Source organism: Mauremys reevesii, linkage group 2 (genome assembly GCF_016161935.1).
Source record: "Mauremys reevesii isolate NIE-2019 linkage group 2, ASM1616193v1, whole genome shotgun sequence".
Lineage (NCBI taxonomy): Eukaryota > Metazoa > Chordata > Testudines > Geoemydidae > Mauremys > Mauremys reevesii.
In genome coordinates this window covers 285,960,935-285,983,476 of record NC_052624.1, presented here as the reverse complement: position 1 = coordinate 285,983,476, position 22,542 = coordinate 285,960,935, and the positions used below count along the sequence as shown (strand labels likewise).

Here is a 22,542-nt window from a genome sequence, read left to right as displayed (position 1 = left end):
TCTCCATAGGGTCCCCGGTGAAGGGTGGGTGCTAGGACGGTGCCTTCATTTGGGGAGCTGTGGCACTGTCTCAACTTGCACGTACCTTGGAGGAGAACCAGGCCATAGTACTTGTTATCCCATGTCCGGGATCTAAAGCGATTGGGGCCCTCTAAATGAATCTCTGTGGCAGTCCCTTTATGGTGCTGTAAGGGATGATCTGTTTTGTGGGGTGACTGGCAAAGCCACTGGCAGTGCGAGGAACGTTCCACCTGCCGTGTGCCTGGGGTTAGTGTGGCTCTTTACAGCGGAGTATGTAGAAATGGACAGGGACACGTCTGCTGGTGAGGAGTGCGTCTCAGCCCTGCTGCTGGATAGCTCCATGCTGTTTCCTCTGGGGGCTCTGAGGCCTGGTCCAAAATGCAGATTCCTGAGCTCTTCGTTAAAAACACTGGGCTTAGAGCAAGTCTCCCTTTAAGGTGGCAGCTTCTGCGCTCTGAATCTCCAGCACGTGCACCTTGTCCTTGGGTGCCACCTCACCAGGTGGGAGGTGCAGGCGTCTCTTGGGACCCTCTGGCTGGGTGGAGGCTGCGTTCGGATCAGGAGATTGCTGGCTCGAAAGCCCTCGGGGGCTGGGATGCTTGTTACTGAGGGGATGTCCATGCTACAGTGCCAGCACTGCTGCTGTGCCACTCTAGCAGCATTGTGTAGACGCTTCCTACGCTGACAGGAGAGCCCTTCGGTCGATGTAGGCGGTCTGCCCCCCATAGGCCGAAGCCAGGCTGACAGAAGAATCCTTTTGTCAACCTTGCCACAGCTACACCTAAAACGAAGTTGACCTAGGTACTGTTCTGAGAGCACTAAATCTTTCCCAGCACCGAGTGACGTCGTAGATCGGCCTGAATTTTAGGTGTAGACCAGCCTCCGTGGCTGTAGCCTGCACGAGAAGCAGAGCTGGGAGCCCCCACCGGGACAACAGGAATAGAGGCAGGCGAGCGAGGAAAGAGCCGCTGTGCTCACCTTTTGAGGGGTGGCTGAGCCTGCCAGCCCAGTGCACCCCAGTCAGGGTGTGGGGTAGATACACCTGGCCTTGGACCTGCACCTCACTGCTTGTCCTGCAATCTCTGCACGCAGGATTTGACGCTGAAGCTGTGCCTCATTCGGAGCATTTGCATGATCAGCCAGGCCATTTCTAACAGCGCACAGTCCGACGCCTTCGTCTTCTCCCGCAAAGCAGAGCTGCTAGCTCAGATGCTGGTAAGAGGAAATTCTGGGTCCTGACTGGGGGGCTGGGTTAGAGAGGCACAACTCTGCCTCAGCCTGGGATTCTGGGGGGAGGTTCTTGGGTGTCTGTCCCCTTTCCCAGGGGCCAGGGAGGGAGTTAGTGCAGACGGGGAACAGGCATGTAGAGACTGGAAGTGGAGGATGGTCGCATGGTTTGCTGACAGTATCAAATGAGCGGGTGAGGAGGCGGCGTGGTGACTGTCCGGGTTCAGTGGTCTCCTGCGTGCGGATGTTGGCTTGGGACTGGGAAGGAAGGGTTCATGGCTGTTCTGTGGAGGTGGAGTTGTTCCAGGACCTTGCGTGGCCTGTGTTCTGGGTCCAAATGTTTGTGGTCTCCTCAGGACAGGCTGCCTTTGAGAGGGTGCTGAGTGCTGGATTTCTGCTAAAATCTCTCCCTTTGCATGCTAGGAGTTTATCAAAACAGAGCCACTGGATTTGCTGAGAACTCCTATTCGCCAGAGAGCCATGATCTCCTGCACATACCTGGTGTATCCTTTCTCTGTACTCCCAGCTCTGTGGCAATAATGAGAAACCACCTGCCGAGGCAGCTTGAGCTGCGGTCTCGTGTGAGCGGTATGAAAACCATGTACAATCTGCAGGGCCTGCCCAGCGCGTGTGCCCACCCCAGGAATTTGGATCCAGACAGTCTTTGCAGAAAACTTCTAGCTAGTGCCCGTACCCACCCCTGCTCCCCACCTGTCAGGAGCTTGCTAATAACCCTCCATCTTGGTCTTATTGCTCAGGCTCTGCACTAAAATCTCTTCGTGCAAAGTAGAAAGCCAAGGGCCTCACTCTTCGTTTTAAATTCTGCGAGAGAGAGAGCTTGTTTCTGAGCTAGTTAAAATCCTGCAGCCTGTCACTGCTCCTGACACAGGTATGGAGACCAGCTCTGCCATTGGCTATGCAGCTATGTCAGCAAGACTGCAAATTAAAATGCTTCCTATTGGCTGACGGGTGTGGAGCAGCTCCCTTTAGAGAACTGCATGTAGCTGCTCTTAACTCACTGGTCAGCATCCTGGAGCCTCCTCTTAGCGAGCGTGAGCACGTCGAGCTGATTGATACCTGCCTGAGCAGTGTGCTGGCCCTTCCTCCACTGGACGTCCTGAAGGAAAGAGATGGGCACGTGCCAGATGCCTTGCATAAGGAGGTAGAGAATTGACCTGCCCGTGGGCTGAGGTGGGATGGGAGCTGTCTGAGCTAGATAGTCTGCGAGGTGCTTGGAGCCTGTTCTGGCAGAGCACCGATGGGATGCAGAGCTGGTGTCCGGCAGCCGTGTCTGTTCTCAGTGCTGTTCTTCAGATGTTGCTAGTCACTGACCTCAGCTGGACTGGAACTAACCGTGGTGGAAAGTTGTGTGTGCCGGGCCAGTCCCATGAGCCACTTCGTTCTTTGTCAGCGGTTCCTTTCTGGTGCAGCTGGGCACCGCGTGTCATACGGGCATCGCTTCTCCTTCACTCGACCAGTGCAACACCTGTTGGGGAAGCCCGGCCCGTAAACGCCTGCTCACAAAACACGAGGAGGAAAACACTGATAAGCCTCCAAAAATTCCACGTGTATAATACCACGTTCCCAGAGTCAAATCAGAACAATCCAGGCACCCGGAAAACTGGCCGTTTGGTGGAAAAGGAGTCTTGCCCTGAGCGGCCTTTGGAAGCCCCTAGGGCTGAAATAATGGGGTTTTGTTGGAAGATCTACGTATGGCTGAGCTGTAATGAATAACAGCTTGGTTATTCGCCACCCAACCATTGCAGCATGCAGCTAAAGAGTAGCCCCTAAAGCTCTGTAGTGCAGTTACAGGGCAGCTTTCACATGTACTGCAAAGCAGAAATTGAAGCCATATCTCTGGGCTTGTCCTGTTAACCAGAGGTCGGGGCAGGCAGCTCTAACCAGCTTTTAATAGAGCACCTACAAACTTTCCCTCCAGAGTCTGAAACCCTCTGTTTTCTGGGATAACTTCTGTGAACCAGAATGCATCATGTGGGGCCTGAAGATCCTCCTGGCACTTGTCACACTTGGAGACGTGCTAGTGAGTCAGGAAGTACTGGATTTTGGAAAGAGGAGGGTTTTTAAAGCCTAGCAAACGTCAGTGCTACCTGTCCCAACCCCCGGGTAGCAGGTGCCATGCAGTCTAAGCTGGAGCCATTCCCTGCTGAGAGTTCCAACCCGCAGGGTCACTAGAGCGCGTGCCCAAGCAGATCCAGTTATGGGAGGCCTCGCTTGCTGGGCCTTGCATCTCTGTGAGCAGCACCTTTGTACCCAAGAGGAAGGCAGCTGCTGCTGCTCCATGTTATGCCAGTTATTGCAGCAAGCTGTTAGCCCAGGCCTCACGCAAAGCTCAATGTCCTTCTGTAGCCCAACCGACTCCATTGGGACAGATCTGAGTGGTCACCTGGACAATAACATTGTGCCTTTTCCTCGTTCTAGACACTCTACCACGACACCATCAGTGCCCTTAAGGACCTGCTGAAGAGCATACTGCAGAAGGACCTGACTCCCCATGGACTGCAGAGCATGTTTGAGGTGGGTGGCACCAGAGTCTCGGGGGGGGGTGGAGAGTAGGAAGGCTCCTGGCTACCAGCTAGCTGGCTGCATGCCATCCTAATGCTGAGCAAATGGAGGAAGATGGTGAGGGTTTCTGGTCACTTCTCTCAACGTTATTTTCTGGTATTTTGAGGCTTAGAGCGAGGTGCCCATATCTCAGCCACCTCTGGGACTCTGCCCACACAATGGCTAGCTGGGCTGCCTGCGTCTGCTCAGCCCCACACAGCAGCACCCCTAGTCTGTGTCCCATACTCTCCTTGTTCAACAGACTAGACTGGGGGTTCAGTCGGGCCGTCCGTGGACCAAAGGACACGTGGTGTAGATAGATGGAGGGTGGCAGCATCTGCCCTTGGCAGACTTGGTCCTGGGAGTTCCCTGAACCCAGAGTTGAGACTTGGCCCATCCTCAGACTGCAGTGATCTTCCTGAGCGTAACTGCGTCCCCTGCCTCGGTGTCACTCTGACCCAGATAGGCCCCAGCATGCAATGCTCTGTAGAGGCCATAGCCCAGGGGCTGTGCCATACGACTCCACGGTCTCGGAGGACTCGGGACAAGCCTTCAGCCACCTCTGAGTTCTTGTCTTCGGGTCTGTCTCTGCAGCATCTAGGCCCGTGGATCCGGTCGAGCAAAGAGCACGAACGTGAGCGAGCGGTGGAGGTCAGCGCCATGCTGCTGGAGTTCTACCGGGACACACTGAATGTCAGTGTAAGTAAATGCAGCTTAAGGACATGCCCATCCCCCAAGTAATGGGGACCCTGCACCACCTGGCTCACAATGGGGGTGTGGAGAGTGGGCAACTCAATCCCCTGCTTCCTGCTCAGCCTGTTGCACTGGTCCATAGAACTGTAGGCCTGGCAGGGACCTCGAGAGATCGTCTAGTCCAGTCCCCTGCACTCCTGGCAGGACTGAGTATTGTCTAGACCATCCCTGGCAGGGGTTTGTCCAACCTGCTCTTAAACCTCCCCAAGGATGGAGATTCCACAACCTCCCTGGGCAATTTATTCCAGTGCTTCACCACCCTGACAGTTGGGAACTTTTTCCTAATGTCCAACCTAAACCTCCCTTGCTGCAATTAAGCCCATTGCGTCTTGTCCTATCCTTCGAGGTTAAGGGGAATAATTCTTCTCCTTCTTGTAATAACCTTTTATGTACTTCAAAACTGTTATGTCCCCCTCATCTTCTCTTCTCCAGCCTAAACAAAGCCAGTTTTTTCTAGGCCATGTTTTCTAGCCTATAGAGATATATAAAATCTCCAATTTGTCCACATCTTTCTTGAAATGTGACACCCAGAACTGGACACAATACTCCAGTTGAGGCCTAATCAGTGTGGAGTAGAGCGGAATTACTGCTCGTGTCTTGCTTATAATACTCCTGCTAATACATCCCAGGATGATGTTCGTTCATTGTTGGGTTGCTTCTTAAAAAAAATTTATCATTTCCAACAGTGTTACACTGATTCATATATTTGGCTTGTGATCCACTATGACCCCCAAAAAGCAGCAAAGAGTCCTGTGGCACCTTCTAGACTAACAGACGTATTGGAGCATGAGCTTTCGTGGGTGAATACATCATGCATCCGACGAAGTGGGTATTCACCCACGAAAGCTCATGCTCCAATACGTCTGTTAGTCTATAAGGTGCCACAGGACTCTTAGTCTGGATCTGTAAAAGCAGCAAACATGGCTCCCCCTCTGAGATATGACCGCCAGATCCCTTTCCGCAGCGCTCCTTCCTAGTCAGTCGTTTCCCATTTTGTATGTGTGCAACTGATTGTTCCTTCCTAAGTGGAGCACTTTGTATTTGTCCTTATTGGATTTCATCCTACTGACTTCAGACCATTTCTCCAGTTTGTCCAGGTCATTTTGAATGTTAAGCCTATCCTCCAGCTTGGTATCGCCCACTGGCTTTATAAGTGAACTCTCTGTACCATTAGCTAAATCACTGATGAAGACATTGAACAGAACTGGGCCCAGAGCTGATCCCTTGGTACCTCCTGACCTGTTCCACTTGCCTTGCTAATGTTGCATACCAAGGACGTGCTGTTCATTAACACCCATGTGTGTGTTTCCCTCTCTCCTGCTCAGACCGTGGTGCCCTTTTATAACCTGGGGGTGCTGGTTGCACTGTTCTCCCCCCGGTGTTCAGACTCCCTTGCCAGCATTCGCCTGCGTGCTGTGGACTGCGCCTACTATCTACTCTGCATACAGCTGTGTTATGAAGGTAAACGAAAGGGATGAGGAGGGGGAGGCAGCGTCACTGCCTAGGACAGTCTGAATCAGCCAGTGCTGAGGGAGCCCTGTGGCCTGGCAGCCAGTGGGGAGGGAAATCCCCCTCCCGCTGCTACTGCCTGGTACCCGGGAGTGCCTGGAAACCAGATGCTGATGCAGAAAATCTTTCTGTGGAAAAATGCATTTTTTTTTTTTTTGTCCGCTCCATGAAAGTTTGTCTTGGTGCTGTACAAACAGAACTAGCACCGCTGGGCCCTGGTCTGTGACTGGCGCTGTGCAGCACAGATCGTCGTCTATCCGTGGTCCTGGCGTTGAGGAGGAAGCTCTGCCCAGGAGAGGGCGCTCCTCCGCTTGGAAGGCGTCAGTGGAGCTGTGGGACGCAGCAGAGGAAAAGCAGACTATACACGACATAAGGGAGGCTGGTGGGGTTGCAAACATGACGAGACCACAGAGCTGGGAGTTCAGACTCTGGGTTTAGTCCTGGCTTGCAGGGGGCTATTTGGAGTGAATCGCTTCACCTTTATAGCCCCACTTTCAGATGGGGAAGAGAGTGTGCCACCTCCCTGGGGAGGGCAGGCAGCCAAGAGGCACAATGATCCAGTCTTGGGACCTCCGACCACGTCAGAGGTGCTGCGTTGGTGCCAGGTATAAAGCACGTGGGGAAGTCACAGCTGAGGAGCAGGTCTGCTAAGTCTGCTGCTTGTCTCGCATGTAGGATTCGCCCACAATTACAGAGATGAGATGGTTGAGAGGCTGAAAGACCTGAAGAAAGGCCTGGAAGATCCTGACTTCACCATTCTCTTCAATACCTGCTACAACATTGCCATGGTAAGGCTGCGAGCCCTGTGCACGCCACCCAATCCTGGTTTCTTCAGGGTAAATCCCCTGTTCTGGGGCCGGAGCCCACAAAGGCTCCAGTCCCCTTGTCTGTGATCTGGAGCCTGCTGTGCCCTGAAGTCTGCTCTTCCAGCCGTGGGGTGTCAGTGGCGCACGTAGGGTTGGGATGATGGCGAGAGGGGGCGGCTCAGAGCCTGGAGCACTTGGTGACAGAAGTGCTCTAAACACCTGTCTAGACCAGGCCATGGCACGTAAGGGGCTTTGCTGTTGAGCCCTGTGACTGTCTTTGGGCACCTGTTTTATAAACCGCAAACAGGAGTGCGTGTCCAGGTGTCGTGTGGGAACGCCTGGCTTCCTTCCAGCCTGCCCCTCGTTCCGAACTCCTCGCCCTCACCTCTGTGTGCATAAGCAAATGCCTCCTGCTGGGAAGTAGCAGGAAAGTGGCAGCTGTCCCGCAGCGCCCCAGAGCTGTCCGTGCCATGGGGGATCCTGAAAGAGGGTCTGCTGTGCTGTCCTTCCTCTACCAGTGTGACTGGAAACCAGTCGCTGTGGCAGCTCTTGATGATGGCTGTGAATGTAGTAGCAGGGGAGTGGTGAGCTCTCAAGGTCCTTGTACCGTACCTGGCCTGGGAGCACAGGGTGGAGGAGCTGCCCCAGGGGGTGAGGTGAACAGAGCTCTCAGGCAGTGTGAGCACTGACGTGTCGGGATTCTGCAGCTTAGTCCATCCCAAAGAGCCCAATTACCTTTAGAGTCACAGACTTTAAGGTCCAAAGGGCCCATTAGGATCATCTAGTCTGACCTCCTGCACAGCGCAGGCCACAGAATCTCACCCACCCACTCCTGTAACAAGCCCCTAACCCAGTGGTCCCCCAACCTTTTTCGTCTGGCGCCATGGAGGACTGTGGCGGCAGACGAGCATCCTCCAAAACGCTGCCGACAAGTGGCGTCATCCAGAGGCGTCACCACCAAATTTCGGCGGATGCTTGTCCGCCGGCCAGTACGCGGGCGCACTTAGACGCCTTGGTGGGCACCATGGCGCCCGCAGGCACCACATTGGGGACCCCTGCCCCAACCTCTGTCTGAGCCATTGAAGTCCTCAAATCGTGGTTTGAAGACCCCAAGCTGCAGAGAATCCTCCAGCCAGTGACCCGTGTCCCATGCTGCAGAGGAAGGTGAAAAACCTCCAGGGCCTCTGCCAATCTGCCCTGGAGGAAAATTCCTTCCCGACCCCAAATACGGCGACCAGCTAAACCCTGAGCATGTGGGCAAGACTCACCCGCCAGCACCCAGGAGAGAATTCTCTGTAGTGACTCAGATCCCACCCCATCTAACATCCCATCCCAGACCACTGGGCATAATTACCTGCTGATAATCAAAGATCAATTGCCAAATTAATTGCCAAAATTAGGCCATCCCATCCTACCACCCCCTCCATAAACTGATCAAGCTTAGTCTTGAAGCCAGATGTGTCTTTTGCCCCCATTGCTCCCCTTGGGAGGCTGTTCCAGAACTTCACTCCTCTGGTGGTTAGAAACCTTCATCTAATTTCAAGTCTAAACTTCCTGATGGCCAGTTTATATCCATTTGTTCTTGTGTCCACATTGGTACTAAGCTTAAATAATTCCTCTCCCTCCCTGATATTTATCCCTCTGATATATTTATAGAGAGCAATCATATCTCCCCTCAGCCTTCTTTTGGTTAGGCTAAACAAGCCAAGCTCTTTGAGTCTCCTTTCATAAGACAGGTTTTCCATTCCTCGGATCATCCTAGTACCCTTCTCTGTACCTGTTCCAGTTTGAATTCATCCTTCTTAAACATGAGAGACCAGAACTGCCCACAGTATTCCAGATGGGGTCTCACCAGTGCTGTCAGGGTTCCCTGCCCACTCTGAACTCTGGGGTACAGATGTGGAGACCTGCATGAGAGACCCTCTAAGCTTATATTCTACCAGCTTAGATTAAAAACTTTCCCAAGGCACAAATTCCTCTCCTTGTTCTTAGACGATATTGCTGCCGCCACCAAGTGATTTAAACAAACATTCAGGGAGGGGCCACTTGGAGCCCTATCCCTGCCCCTGCCCCTTCACCCCTTTCCTGGGGAGGCTTTAGAATAATCTACCCATCAATTGGTTAACAAGGTGAGCACAGACCAGACCCTTGGGTTTTTAGGACACTAAAACCCATCAGCTTCTTAAAAGAACTTTATTATTTAAAAAAAAAAAAAGTAAAAAGCATCTCTGTAAAATCAGGATGGAAGGTAATTTTACAGGGTAATAAAGATTTAAAACAGAGGATTCCCCTCTAGGCTCAAATTTAAAGTTACAAAACAGGAATAAACCTCCCTCTTGGCATAGAGAAAATTCACAAGCTAAAACAAAAGAATAGGAAGGAAATGTGTTAGATTACTTCCAATTTCTGTAATTTTAGATACTCAAACCGTTGAGCTATCAGGAGCTGGATTACCTGCTTGGTCCCTCTCTCTCTTTGTCTCAAGAGGGAACGAGCACAAAAAACCCCTTCTCTTCTCCCTCACCCCCCAAGATTGGAAAGTATCTTCTTTCCCCATTGGTCCTTCTGGTCAGGTGCCAGCTAGGTTAATTGAACTGATTAACCCCTTATAGGTAAGTGATTCTGTACCTCTGGCCAAGAAGGATTTTATAGTACTGCATACATAAAGGTTGTTACCCTTCCCTTTATATTTATGACAAGTGCCTTGTATAATGGTACTAACACCTCCCTTAGCTCTACTGGAAATGCCTCACCTGATGCATCCCAAGACCACATTAGCTTTTTTCACAGCCATATCACATTGGCGGCTCATAGTCATCCTGTGATCAACCGATACTCCGAGGTCCTTCTCCTTTGTTACTTCCAACTGATGTGTCCCCAGTTTATAAGAGATTCTTATTAACCCAAGATCCACAAGTTCTTCAATCCAATCCACTTCCCTAACTAATTTCCTTAATTTTTTAAAGTTTAGCCCTTTTGAGATAAACCCCAGTAACAGATCTATTTTTGTTTATCCTTCCATTTAGTTTGAACTGAATTAGCTCATGATCGCTCGAACCAAGGTTGTCCCCTACAACCATTTCTTCTGAGGTCCTCACCACTCACCAAAACCAAATCTAAAATGGTATCCCCTCTTATTGGTTCTTCAATTACTTGGTGAAGGAATCCATCAGCTATCACATCCAGAAAATTCTGAGCCCTATTATTGTTACTAGCACTTGTTCTCCAGTCTATATCCGGGAAGTTAAAGTCTCCCATGATCTCACAATTCTCATTAGTATTTACTTCATTAAAAACATTAAAGAGGTCTCTATCCATCTCCAAATCAGATCCCGCCGGTCTGTAGCACACCCCAAGCACTATCTCAGGGGAGGCTCTAGTAGCTTTCTTCCCCAGTGTGATTTTTGCCCAGACAGACTCTGTCTTATCCATTCCATCCCTTCTTATTTCTTTACAGTTAACCTCATCATTGATACACAATGCTACTCCACCACCGTTGCCTTTATTTCTGTCTTTGCTAAACAGCACAGAGCCTTCAATACCTGTACTCCAGTCATGACTACTATTCCACCATGTTTCTGTTATCCCCATAATAGCTGGTTTCACTTCCTGCACCAGTAGCTCTAGTTCCTCCATTTTGTTACCTAGGCTCCTCGCATTAGTGTACAGACAGCTTAATTTTTGTTGTTTTGGCTTCTCTCACATTCTTCACCCGATTAGGCCCAGACGTTCTGCCGCAATATCACCTATTAGACTGGTATCTACATTACCCTTCCTCCGTATGTCCATTCTCCTACCCACGGCTGTATCCTTTCTTACTTTGTTTTCTTCCCTCTCAATGTTAAATTCCGGCGTGGAGATTACCTGGACATCTCCCAACCATCTCCCCCAGATTCCTAGTTTAAAGCTCTCTTAATCAGTTGTGCCAGCCTCCATCCTAGAAGTCTATTTCCCTCCTTACTCAGGGGAAGTCCATCCCGAGAGAACAGTCCTCTGTCCATGAATGCTTCCCAGTGGCTGTACATCCCAAATCCTCCTTATAGCACCACTGCCTGAGCCATCTGTTGATCACCATAATCTTGTCACACCTTTGTTGCCCTTCTCTGGGAACAGGCAGATTCCCAAGGAAGATCAACTGAGCCTCGATTTCCTTGAGCGTCTTCCCCAGCCTGGCATAGTCTCCCTTGATACGTTCCAGCGAGAATCTAGCCATGTCATTTGTTCCTACATGAAGGACAATCAGCGGATTCTTTCCTGCTCCCGTTAGGATCCTCTTCAGCCTCAGGTCCACATCCCGTATCTTAGCACCGGCAGACAGCACACCCTCCTGTTCTCCGGATCAGCTCTGGTTACAGGCCTGTCTATTCTTCTCAGTAAGGAGTCCCCAATCATGCAGACCTGCCTTTTCCTGGTGATGGTGCGATTCTCTAGTCTATCCCCTGTTCCCTCTGGCCGCAAGACCTCTCGATTCCTATTCACCCTTGCAATCCTCCGCAACCCTTCCCGTATCCTCCTGGGGCTCATGTTTGGTATCATCTCCATTGACTCTTCTCTTCTTCGTCAGTGACCACCTGCTGTGCCCCTTCTTTATTTTCCAACTCCACAAACCTGTTCCTGAGCTCTATCGCTCCTTTGCTGGCCTGTCTTTTCCTCTGCCTGGTTCGCTTAGTCACATGGCTTCCACTGTCCACTTCCCTCACCCAGCAGTCTCCCCTCAGAGCTCTTTGGTCCTGCTTCCATCTGCAAGTCTGAGATTATCCCTTCAGCCTCCTCATGTCTTTGCTCCATCATCCGCTCGAACCCCCTTCTAAACTCAACCAGAGCTTCCACCTGCATCTCCAGTCCTCGGATCTTTTCTTCCATCAGCTCTATCAGGCGGCGCTTCATGCAGACGAAACCCTTTTCAGGTTCCCCCTCCAGGATCGTGTACATGCCGCTGCTTCCACATCCGGTCATCCTCATTGTGTCTTCCACTGCTTGGGTCGCTACCGCTGCTGCCTCTATCTCATAGGCTTCCCACCTAAATCCTGTAAATCCGGGAAACACAAACCAAACCACCGCCACCGACAGCGAAACAAACCCCCAACGAGCACCGCAACACTGCCAGACCCCCACACACTCCCTTCACTAGCCTGTCTGTTCCTCTGCCTGGTTCTCCAGTCTTCCCCCCCCCACACCCCAAACTCCCCTGTTGACAGCTCGGTTTCCTGGCTTCTGTGCAGCTGCAGCTACAAGGCCCTTCTGCTTGGACATGCCAGTGTGGGGTAAATGTGAGGGATGCAGCTGGGGCCACATCTCTCCCAGTAGCACGGCTTCCGCACCCCCTCACCAGCCCCATGGCATACTTGGTGCCGCATTTGAGTGTGGTGTGGACAGTTCTAAATGCCCAGTCTTGCCTCAGTTTCCCTTTGTAAAGTGACCAGTTCTAATGGAGTGAAAGCTCTGGACACGGAAGTCCTTGGCTTAGTCACCAAGCAGCTAACTCCAGGCTAGAGGTAGTGTCCATGCTGCTCAATGCAGTCCCTCCTCCTTGCCAGGAGCAAGCAGCTCGTGAGGGTCAGCCTGACACTGCTCTGAGATTGTACCTCTGACTGGCTGTCTCTGAGCTCGGCTAAGCTAAAATGTCAGTTCCTTGGCTGAGGAACTGCTGCTCCTTTTCTCGATCTCACACCATAGAGCAAAGAGAGGGTGGCACTCGCCCCCCAGGTCACACCATGGCTGGGCCAGTCTTGATTTTTAAAGCACCCTGAGATCCCCGTGGTAGAGGCCTGGAGCTGTGAGCCTGTTCTCTCAGCTGGACAGCTGTAATCCATGGCACCCCCAGGTGTTCCTGTGGGGTCTTTTCCCTCGGTCAGTAGGGAACCAGGCCCGCAGTGTGAGGTTGGGGCCGCTGTCTTTCAGCTGAGGACATATCAAACCAGGGTCCTGAGCCTTTCCAGTCACACTCTAGTCTGAGACCATTTCTATGGCATGTGAACGACTGTATTCTGGCCAAATTCCAACTCCTTACGTTCTACCTCTGGACCCAACTGCAGGTGACCAACCAATCACACAAACAGACTACAAACAGGGAGTGGCAGGCAGTTACAGGGGTAGCTGGCAAACCAAACCAAACCAAACCTCACCAGGACTTTGGTCCACTGGCACTGGCTATCCACAACAACCACACATTTCACAAGCAATTCCAGTCTCCACTCCAGTCAGTGCACTCACCACTGGGGATATATCCTGGTAAAAAAAACAACCCCAATAACAAAAAAATAAAAGAAAATCCCCCCACCCTCAAAGCCCAAGCCCCAGACCATATACAATATACATCTTACCCACATCACATCACGTTGCCAATCCTTTTAGAATCTAAAAAATCTAAAGGTTTATTTACAAAGGAAAAGGTAGAGATGAGAGGTAGAATTTAAATGGAATCAATTACATAATACAATGTCAAAGTAATGGCAAAGTTCAGCTAGGCTGCTTGCTGGAGTAAACTGCAACTGCAGATTCAGATTAAGTGGTCCCCGCTGGGATGGGTCAACAATGCTTCAGCGTTTAGTTCTTCAGTTTGTAGCAGAGCAAAGTCAAGCAGAGAAGAAAGAAAGAAGGAGAGATGGATGGAGCCTTTTATATAGCCTTTTACAGGTGTTTTTGTAGTGTTGTCTTCTTTGAATCTTCACTTACAGCAAATACAGCCTGGAGTCACATGGAGGCCCCTGCACGCGCGGCTGAGTCACAGGCGTCTGCCTTCTCTCATGGGTCAATTGTGTAGCTGATGGCCTTTAATGGGCCACTGGCCAGCCAGCTTCAGCTAGGCTAACATCAGCTCTGGGACACCACAGAGGCAGAGGCATAATACAAAAATATAGACAGAGCAGAGCAACTATATATAACTCACAAAAAAAATGACACACACACAGACAGCAGCATAATCATAAACAAGCCCAGAGAAACCTGGTCTACTTATATATATACCCCCTTTACTTAGGATTTGGTGCCACTACAGGACCTTGGTTGCAACCCATGTTCTATATGGTTCCCATTTATATCAATAACGTCACAACCTCCTTGTACAGTAGCCAGGTGTAAGGTTCTTTCTGCCGGCTGTGAGTTGTGCAGCACTGCTGTGGGTGTTGCTGGGTCTCACCCCAGATGTGGCTGCATTTCAGTGACCTTTGTTTAAGTGTATGGGGTTAAAGGTGCTAGAATCCCCAGCATGTTAAATCTAACCTCTTCCTCCCTTCTCCTTTGCTAGGTGATTGGGAAGCGCCTCCCACCTGACCAGCTGATGAGCCTTCTGCTCATGATGTTTGAAGGGCTGGCAGATCCCGATCGGAACTGCTCTCGAGCCGCTGCTGTCATGATCAACGCCATCCTGAAGGAGCGTGGAGGGGTGTTACAGGAGAAGGTAAAGCCTAGGGTCTCCCCCTCGCCTGTGCTTTGGACTCCAGGGCGAAGGGAACCTTCTTTAGCGAGCTGGCTCTTGAGGGATTCTGCTGCGCTGGGCTCTCCCCTGCGGCCGGATCTGAGCAGGGCATTGGTCCGTTTCCCCCCCACCCCCCGCCCCCCAGTTCGAGCAGTCACCCTCTGGGGAAGGGCTTGGTGTCTGGGTGCTACTGCCAGACGAAGGGGGAAGTCAGGTTCTGGAATATTCTTGGCAGGGCAGGAACTCGGCATGTTTGTGCAGCGGCTAGTGGGAGAACGGGGCACCTGTTCGGGACGGTTCTGAGTTCCTGGGTGACGCGCCAGGGTCCTGCCCTGAAAGCTGTAAATATGGTGGCAGCAGGACAAGGCTGCAAAGCACCATCACTGCTGCTCTTCAGTCACAGGGCGTCGCTTAGCGTCCTAGTCTCCTCCCCCGGCTGACCTCAGGCTGATGCTCCCCAGCCTTCTGGCCAAGCGACTCGGACAGGAGCTGCAGGCCTGGAACTGGTGTCGCCTGCTGGTGGATGTAGGGAAGCTGCCACCCGCTGGGCCTGCTCCAGGGGTTTATCGGCCATTCTGGCCTCTGGTGCTTTACCGGGGCTGGGGCTCCCGGTGGGATCCTTGGGCGCCCTTCCGGGCAGGAGGGCTGGAAGCTCAGGGGCGTGAGAGATTCTAGGTGTGAAGCTTTTTTCATCTGATTTTTCTACCTTTTTGGCCCAAGCCTTTTCTTCCCCTTTCCCCCTTCTTGGAAAAAGCAGTTCTCCCTCTCCACTTCTTGGGTGTTCCTCTGCTCTAGAGTGGCTGCCAAAGTCCTGTTCTCTACCTGTTAGCCTCTATCCTGCTTGGGGCTGCTCCCGTTTGCGTGGTTCACCTCTTGGTCAGATCTGTCCAGCCCAGCTTCTGAAATCCAAACTGGTGCTAAGCCTCTGAGTCAGGGCCAAAACCGGAGCACAGCTGGGGACAGAGCACTCTGCTGCTCTGCACTTCCTGTCTGCAGTGTGCTGCCAGGCCCGCTCGTGCGCGACCATCCTGTTTGACTGCATCGTGTGGTTCGCTCCTGCCATTCAGCCTGTGGGCATCTTTCCAGGAGCTTGGTGTTTGACTGGGTCAATGTGATTAATGTACGTCGCTGGCAGGCTGTCTCTGGGCACTGGGCTCTATGCAGAGGGTTTGGTACAGGGCTGAGCTTTCATTCTGTCCCTCTGGGAGCTGCTCAAGGCCTGAGGGTGCTTGGGGTGGCTGGGGAGTCATGTTCCTGGGCTTCAGATGCAGCCCCCTCAGCCTTCTGGCCAGAGAATTGCTGCTGGACACGGCGAAGGGAAACCAGGCCTGGGGGGCTCGTGCATAGAGCACTGCAAGGACTGCTGGCTAACATTGGTCTCTGCTGCCTCTCCCCTTCCTCGGGACCCCAGAAGGTGAAGGGTCCTGCCCCAGATCACTGCAGGCCCCCAGCATGGCGGGACGTGTTAACTGGCTAAGCTACAGCCTCCATTGCTGACAGCCTGCCTGGAGGGCAGGGACTGTCCTACTGGGCCCTTGCCCTGGGTCTGAGCAGTGAACCAGGCAGTGTGCTGGGAACCCGTCCCAGCTCCTCTCCGCATGCCGTCTGTCTTAGCATCATAGAATATCAGGGTTGGAAGGGACCTTAGGGGGCCCTCTAGTCCCACCCCCTGCTCAAAGCAGGGCCAACCCCAACTAAATCATCCCAGCCAGGGCTTTGTCAAGCTGGGCCTTAAAAACCTCTAAGGAAGGAGATTCCACCACCTCCCTAGGGAACCCATTCCAGTGCTTCACCACCCTCCTAGTGAAATAGTGTTTCCTAATATCCAACCTAAACCTCCCCCACTGCAACTTGAGACCATTACTCCTTGTTCTGTCATCTTCTACCACTGAGAACAGTCTAGATTCATCCTCTTTGGAACCCCCTTTCAGGTAGTTGAAAGCAGCTATCAAATCCCCCCTCACTCTTCTCTTCTGCAGACTAAACAATCCCAGTTCCCTCAGCCTCTCCTCGTAGGTCATGTGCTCCAGCCCCCTAATTATTTTTGTTGCCCTCCGCTGGACTCTCTCCAATTTATCCACATCCTTCTTGTAGTGTGGGGCCCAAAACTGGACACAGTACTCCAGATGTGGCCTCACCAATGTTGAATAGAGGGGAATGATCACGTCCCTCGATCTGCTGGAAATGCCCCTACTTATACAACCCAAAATGCCGTTAGCCTTCTTGGCAACAAGGGCACACTGTCAACTCATATCCAGCTTCTTGTCCACTGTAACCCCTAGGTCCTTTTCTGCAAAACTGCTTTCTAGCCATTCAGTCCCTAGCCTGTAGCAGTGCATGGGATTCTTCCGTTCTAAGTGCAGGACTCTGCACTTGTCCTTGTTGAACCTCATCAGATTTCTTTTGGCCCAGTCCTCTAATTTGTCTAGGTCCCTCTGTATCCTGTCCCTACCCTCCAGCATATCTACCACTCCTCCCAGTTTAGTGTCATCAGCAAACTTGCTGAGAGTGCAGTCCATGCCATCCTCCAGATCATTAATGAAGATATTGAACAAAACCGGCTCCAGGACTGACCCTTGGGGCACTGCACTTGAAACCGGCTGCCAACTAGACATGGAGCCGTTGATCACTACCCGTTGAGCCCGATGATCTAGCCAGCTTTCTACCCACCTTATAGTCCATTCATCCAGCCCATACTTCTTTAACTTGCTGGCAAGAATACTGTGGGAGACTGTATCAAAAGCTTTGCTAACGTCAAGGAATAACACATCCACTGCTTTCCCCTTATCCACAGACCCAGTTTTCTCATCATAGAAGGCAATTAAGTTAGTCAGGCATGACTTGCCCTTAGTCAATCCATGCTGACTGTTCCTGATCACTTTCCTCTCCTCTAAGTGCTTCAGAATTGATTCCTTGAGGACCTGCTCCATGATTTTTCCAGGGACTGAGGTGAGGCTGACTGGCCTGTAGTTCCCTGGATCTTCCTTCTTCCCTTTTTTAAAGATGGGCACTGCAGTAGCCTTTTTCCAGTCATCCGGGACCTCCCCCGATCGCCATGAGTTTTCAAAGATAATGGCCAAGGGCTCTGCAATCACACCCGCCAACTCCTTTAGCACCCTTGGATGCAGCGCATCCGGCCCCATGGACTTGTGCTCGTCCAGCTTTTCTAAATAGTCCTGAACCACTTTTCTCCACAGAGGGCTGGTCACCTCCTCCCCATACTGTGCTGCCCAGTGCCGCAGTCTGGGAGCTGACCTTGTCTGTGAAGACAGAGGCAAAAAAAGCATTGAGTACACTAGCTTTCTCCACATCCTCTCACTAGGTTCCCTCCCTCATTCAGCAAGGGGCCCACACTTCCCTTGACTTTCTTCTTGTTGCTAACATACCTGAAGAAAGCCTTCTTGTTACTCTTAATATTTTTATACCCCTCTTCTGCCTCTCGTCCTCCAGGTGCCCGTGATCATGGCTCTGGTTCACAGCAAGCTGCAGGAGGTGGATGAGGAGCACTTAAGGAAGGCAGCTCAGCAGACGGTTTACATCCTGGCCTCCCAGCATAGGACGGCGGTTGTGTCCAGCCTGCTGGGTAGCTCCCTACCCTTTGACAGGTACCCGGCTCACACCATTGCATTGGCTGGCACGCTGGCTGTTCTTGCTCTCCCTCGGAGGAGCTGGGCTTTGGAGCAGCTTTCACTTAAGCTGCAGCTAATCTTCTGGCTCCTGGCTCTGGTAATGGGACCCTGCTGGAATGTCCTTCCTGTGCTCGGGGATCAGCACGTCCACTTGTCGGGAGAGTTGCCTTTAGAAAGGGCCTGGAATTGCTTAGCGGGGCAGCCTGCATGAGCGAGTCTGTTATGGTGTAGGCCACCCACCCTGAGTCATCCAGCTCTGGCCTGGGGTTTCCCTTGCACCTCTATTGCCCCCTCTCCCCTCCCTGCACGTGTCCCCCACTGTGATCCTGCTGGGGCTGGGGTGCTAGAGGCGCAGGGATTAAGGTGATGGGGAAAGCAATGGTCCCTCCAGCTGATCATGGCCTGAGGAAGGGGGAAAACCCGTAATGCACCTTGCCAACCTTAGGGTGCCATGCAGGGGAGGGAGCGTTTCATCCCAGCTGCAGCCGGGGGCCACCAGCCTTTCCCTTTGGAGGGGCTGTGCAGCGGGAGCCTCTGGGCTGCCCATGGGCTTCATTCACCTGATGTCGATCGTGGACATCTCTCCGGGCTCAGTCCTACCCCCAGTGTCACACCGAGCAATTCCCTCCCTCCATGGGGATTTTCACAAGCCCTCTCTGCCCCCGCTCTGCCCAGCCCCGCTAGGGGGCTCCTCCGGTGGGGTTCTGGAGAGCACGGCTACAGAGCCAGGTTGTGGTTAGTGCCTTAGCTGTATTTCTGCACTGCAGGCCAGGAGAGGAGACCCACGTCTGCCCTCGTGGGGAGCTGAGCAGCATCGCGCCGGGGCACTTGCCGGCTTGCTACCGCTCAGCGCTAGGAGCCCGTAACAGGGCAGCTCGTGTGCAAAAATAACCCTCCTGTTTGTTCAAACCTAGTCACACCTGTGCCATGTGGAAGGCGCTGGCCACGGAGCCAGCCCTCACGTCGCAGATCTTGGAGCTGCTCCTGGACAAGGTGAATCGGGACGTGCCGTACAAAGAGAACAAATCCTTCCTGTCGGGGAGCACCTCTGAGCGCATCGCCACTCCCCTCCCTTTTGCTGTAAGTATCATCTGCTCCCCCGCCTTGCCATCCCTCCCCCCGGCACAAGGGGGCCGGGCTCCCAGCCCCCAGGGAAGATGGCATTCCAGACACCCCCCCCGGCCTGCTTTGTTCATTTCCTCGGCTCAGGTGTTTGGGCCAGGCCTGGACTCTGGAAATAACGCATCAGTGTGTAATGCCTATTAGAACTAATCCACAGGCTCATAAAAAACCTCTCAGGTGTTCATCCTCTAGGGAGTCCGCTTCGCGTTTTATCCCGTCAAAAACCTAATCCCTGCTTGGCAGCTTTTTAAGGAGTAAAGCAGCTGTGACAATCTCCTCCTCCTTTGAACCAAGTGCAGCTGGTACAGAGTCCGTCATGCTGCAAGCAAACACTCCTTCCCTCCCCTGCCCCCACCCCCTCCCCTCTCTTCTACAGCCCTGTGTACTCTGGGCCGTGTAATTACAGCTCTTTAAATCAGCCGGAGCAGGGCTGTGCAAGCCGTGTGAGTGACATGCACGCGCTCTTCCTGCCTGAAAACTCCAGCTAGGGGATCTCTCCCCGCCAGGTGCCGATCTCAGACCCTGTTTCCTGATTTAGAAACATGCGAGTTTCAAATCACATGGTTTTGTTTGAATTGTGGCTTTTTGCTTTGTTGCCAACTCTGGCTACGGCAAAGCCAGGCCTGGGGTGCTGAACAATGGGCTGGTTGCTGGGGTCTTGTTACTCCTCTGAGTGGAGGAGGGGATTTGTAGCGCTCCTTGTCTTAGTCGATAACCTACCGAGTATTGTTAACAGGTCTTAGTGGGGAGTAGACGACTTCTCTCTTCCGCCCCGGCCCTTCCTAATCCTCTTTTTCTCTCTTCCCAGGCCACATGTGCTCTGCATGAGATCACGTCTGCTCCGGAGTCTGGGCCAGCGGTGCTGGGGCTCTACCCGCACTTGTTTGTGGCTCTCCTGTTGCGAGTCAGCTGCACTGTGGGTGTCCTGCTACCAAAGAACCTGCAGTCCAAGGAGAGGAGGAGTTCCAGCTGGAGCCAAGCACCCCGAAACCTGGAGCCCTGCAGGTAACGAGCAGAGGGTGACTTGGTGACGGGGGCTTCGAGGCAGCTGTTTTACCTGCCATGTGGAACTGATTTTTGTTGTTCACAAACATCACACGTGCTGCCTGTGTAATCGGGTGGCTGGTGAATCACACGCAGCCCGGAGCTGATTCAGGCTGAAGGCCTGAGTCCCAGGCTGTGCACAGAGCTCAGGTTTCCACAACAGGCTAAATCTCCAGCCACATTTGTGCTGTGAAATTGTTCCCCACATGCTGAGGTGGCTGTGCTCCGTCCTGCTGCTTCCAGGGCATGGCCTCCCCTGAGCTAGCCCTGCAGCCCTTCCCCATGTCCTCCGTGCAGCCCCCCTCTGCCCACCTGCCCGTGCACACACGCTCCTCTTGGAAAGGGGACCAGCTGCTCGGTCTCCTTCGGAGCCAGCCATTGGCACATTTTAATCCCTGGCTGAGGCACTGGAACGGGGAGTCGCATTCCCCGTTTCGCCTCAGGATGTGCTGCGAAGGCGCTGCTGCAGAGAGGGCGGTGCAGTCCCCCTAGCGAGACGGGCTGCCAGCCTGCAGGGACGGGGTCAGGCTGGGAAACTGGCCAAGTCACTTGACTTGCGCTGTGGCAGAGCTCTGACCTGTCCCTTCTAGGTACCGCCCATCGCCTCCAGCAGCCAGACACTGGTCCGGGGCGCTCTGTGACAGTGCTGGCAGACGGAGCTCCTGCCGATGACCATCCCTTCCTGTGTTACTGGGTAACGCCTGCTTTTGGCAGTAGTCGTCGCTCTGGTGCATGGAAGATATTCCAAGCTCTGTGTCTTCAGCCTTTCTAGTCTCCTCAGGTCACCAGGCTACTCCTCTGCGGCGCCTCAGGCCAGCGGGCTTCTGTTGCCCTCACGAGGAAAGATGGCCTTGTGGGAGGACACTGACCTGGCGTCTTGTGCTGCTCTCCTGACTGCTCTGCCTCGTTGAGTGGGGGTGGGGGTGGCTTGGGTACAACTGGTGAGCGCCACGGAGAGGCTAAAAGCTGCTGCTCCCTGAAGTGAGGCAGTGGCTGTCTCTCAGCACATACCCTGAACCGCTGTGGCATGTTCCTACCTGAAGAGTGTTGCATTGTCATGGCTGTCTTGCAAACTCACCTTTCTAGGCCCGTTTCCAAACCCTGGTTGGTCATTGGGTGACCTGCCAGCCCGTCAGCAGTCAGTGCCTCTTCCAGTGACGGCAGCAATGGCCAGGTACACGCAAGCATTGCCTCTTGTCTTACTAGGCATCCCCAGAAGCTCTTTCTTCCCTTGCCCTCAACCACATGATCCACCACTTACTCTTAAAACAACTTCTCTCCAGCCAAGATTTACATCCAGCGGTAATACTTCGATCCCTGCTTAGTCTGCAATGCTGCAGTTCCAAACTGACAGGGCTGAGTTGTATTTGCAGAATAAGTTAGACGTTAGCTGCACAGAATAGACTTCCTGCAGGGAGCCCCTCCCCACTGTCGGTTCTGCTGGAGCACACACTTGTGTACTGCTCTGGACAAAAGTCTTTGGAGCCATTAGAGGTACCGGCCTTCAAGCAGCTACCAGCTGGTGCATGCTCAGGTCTGCACACCCTTCACCCATGGACAGGGCAGCTGGAGGCTGGATCTTTCTTTGGGCTTATGTTGCTCATGGGTGCAAACAGAAGATATTTATTTAAGGAGCTTTATCCCTCGCCACGGAGTAAAGGGCAGGGATCGCTCGTGCGGTTTGTGGGTGACTGTGCTTTCTCCTCACACCACCGGCTCAGGATGTTTTGACAGCAGGAGTTACAGGATCTTCATCCCCCACACTCCGCCTGGCCTGTCCAGACCTGTTCTCGCTAGTAGCATTAAGCCACGGCTTCAGGCAGCCTTGTGCCTAAACGAGTGGTGAGAGGATGTTGAGTTGCTCCTGCTTGTGAGATGTCTACTCCGACCTTGGTTCTTGGTCGTCCCATGTGCACCTACAGGATCGTTCATGTGTGACTGAGAGTCGGGCCCTTCATGCTCCAGTTCACTGGATCCCTTCGTTCAGTCTGGTCATGGTTTGTGGCCCCTCCGAGTGAGTTAATTGTACAGCTGGTTCCCCTCAAGCTCGACTCAGCTCCTCCACCAGAGCTCCCCAGTTCTCGCTCGGGTTCCACACCTTGTCTCTGCTTCCATACTGCACAGTGACACATGGTTCTATTGTCGGTAATGCCCAAATGGGGCTACGGCTCTGACTGGTTCCCTGCAATGCTGTAGCTGTAATATTGGAGATGCGTCCCATGTGGCTACTGATGGGTAGGTTGCTTGCAAGTGTCTTCTGTTTGCAGTGTTTGTAAACGAAATATTCTGGCAGAGTTTGGGAAGCGAGGGGGAAAGCCTAATGCATTAGTGTTCCTCGGGGCTCATCTGCATACAGCAGCTATTTTGGAATAAGATAGGACATGACAAGGACAAGTGCAGAGTCCTGCACTTAGAACGGAAGAATCCCATGCACTGCTACAGACTAGGGGCT

General features: G+C 52.8%; 1 protein-coding gene across 4 annotated transcripts in view; it reads left to right on the top strand.

Annotated features, from left to right (window-relative positions):
- The window catches only part of MROH1 (maestro heat like repeat family member 1), a 104,493-nt gene that overhangs the window by 46,835 nt on the left and 35,116 nt on the right, over positions 1-22,542 (top strand). For all 4 annotated transcript variants that reach the window (XM_039525441.1, XM_039525440.1, XM_039525439.1 and 1 more), the window contains 11 exons: positions 1,114-1,236; positions 1,672-1,751; positions 2,275-2,410; positions 3,688-3,783; positions 4,405-4,509; positions 5,889-6,024; positions 6,748-6,860; positions 14,125-14,277; positions 17,746-17,900; positions 18,839-19,004; positions 19,855-20,051. In XM_039525441.1, the coding sequence (XP_039381375.1) occupies positions 1,114-1,236; positions 1,672-1,751; positions 2,275-2,410; positions 3,688-3,783; positions 4,405-4,509; positions 5,889-6,024; positions 6,748-6,860; positions 14,125-14,277; positions 17,746-17,900; positions 18,839-19,004; positions 19,855-20,051 (1,460 nt within the window). The remainder of the gene's footprint in view (positions 1-1,113; positions 1,237-1,671; positions 1,752-2,274; positions 2,411-3,687; positions 3,784-4,404; positions 4,510-5,888; positions 6,025-6,747; positions 6,861-14,124; positions 14,278-17,745; positions 17,901-18,838; positions 19,005-19,854; positions 20,052-22,542) is intronic.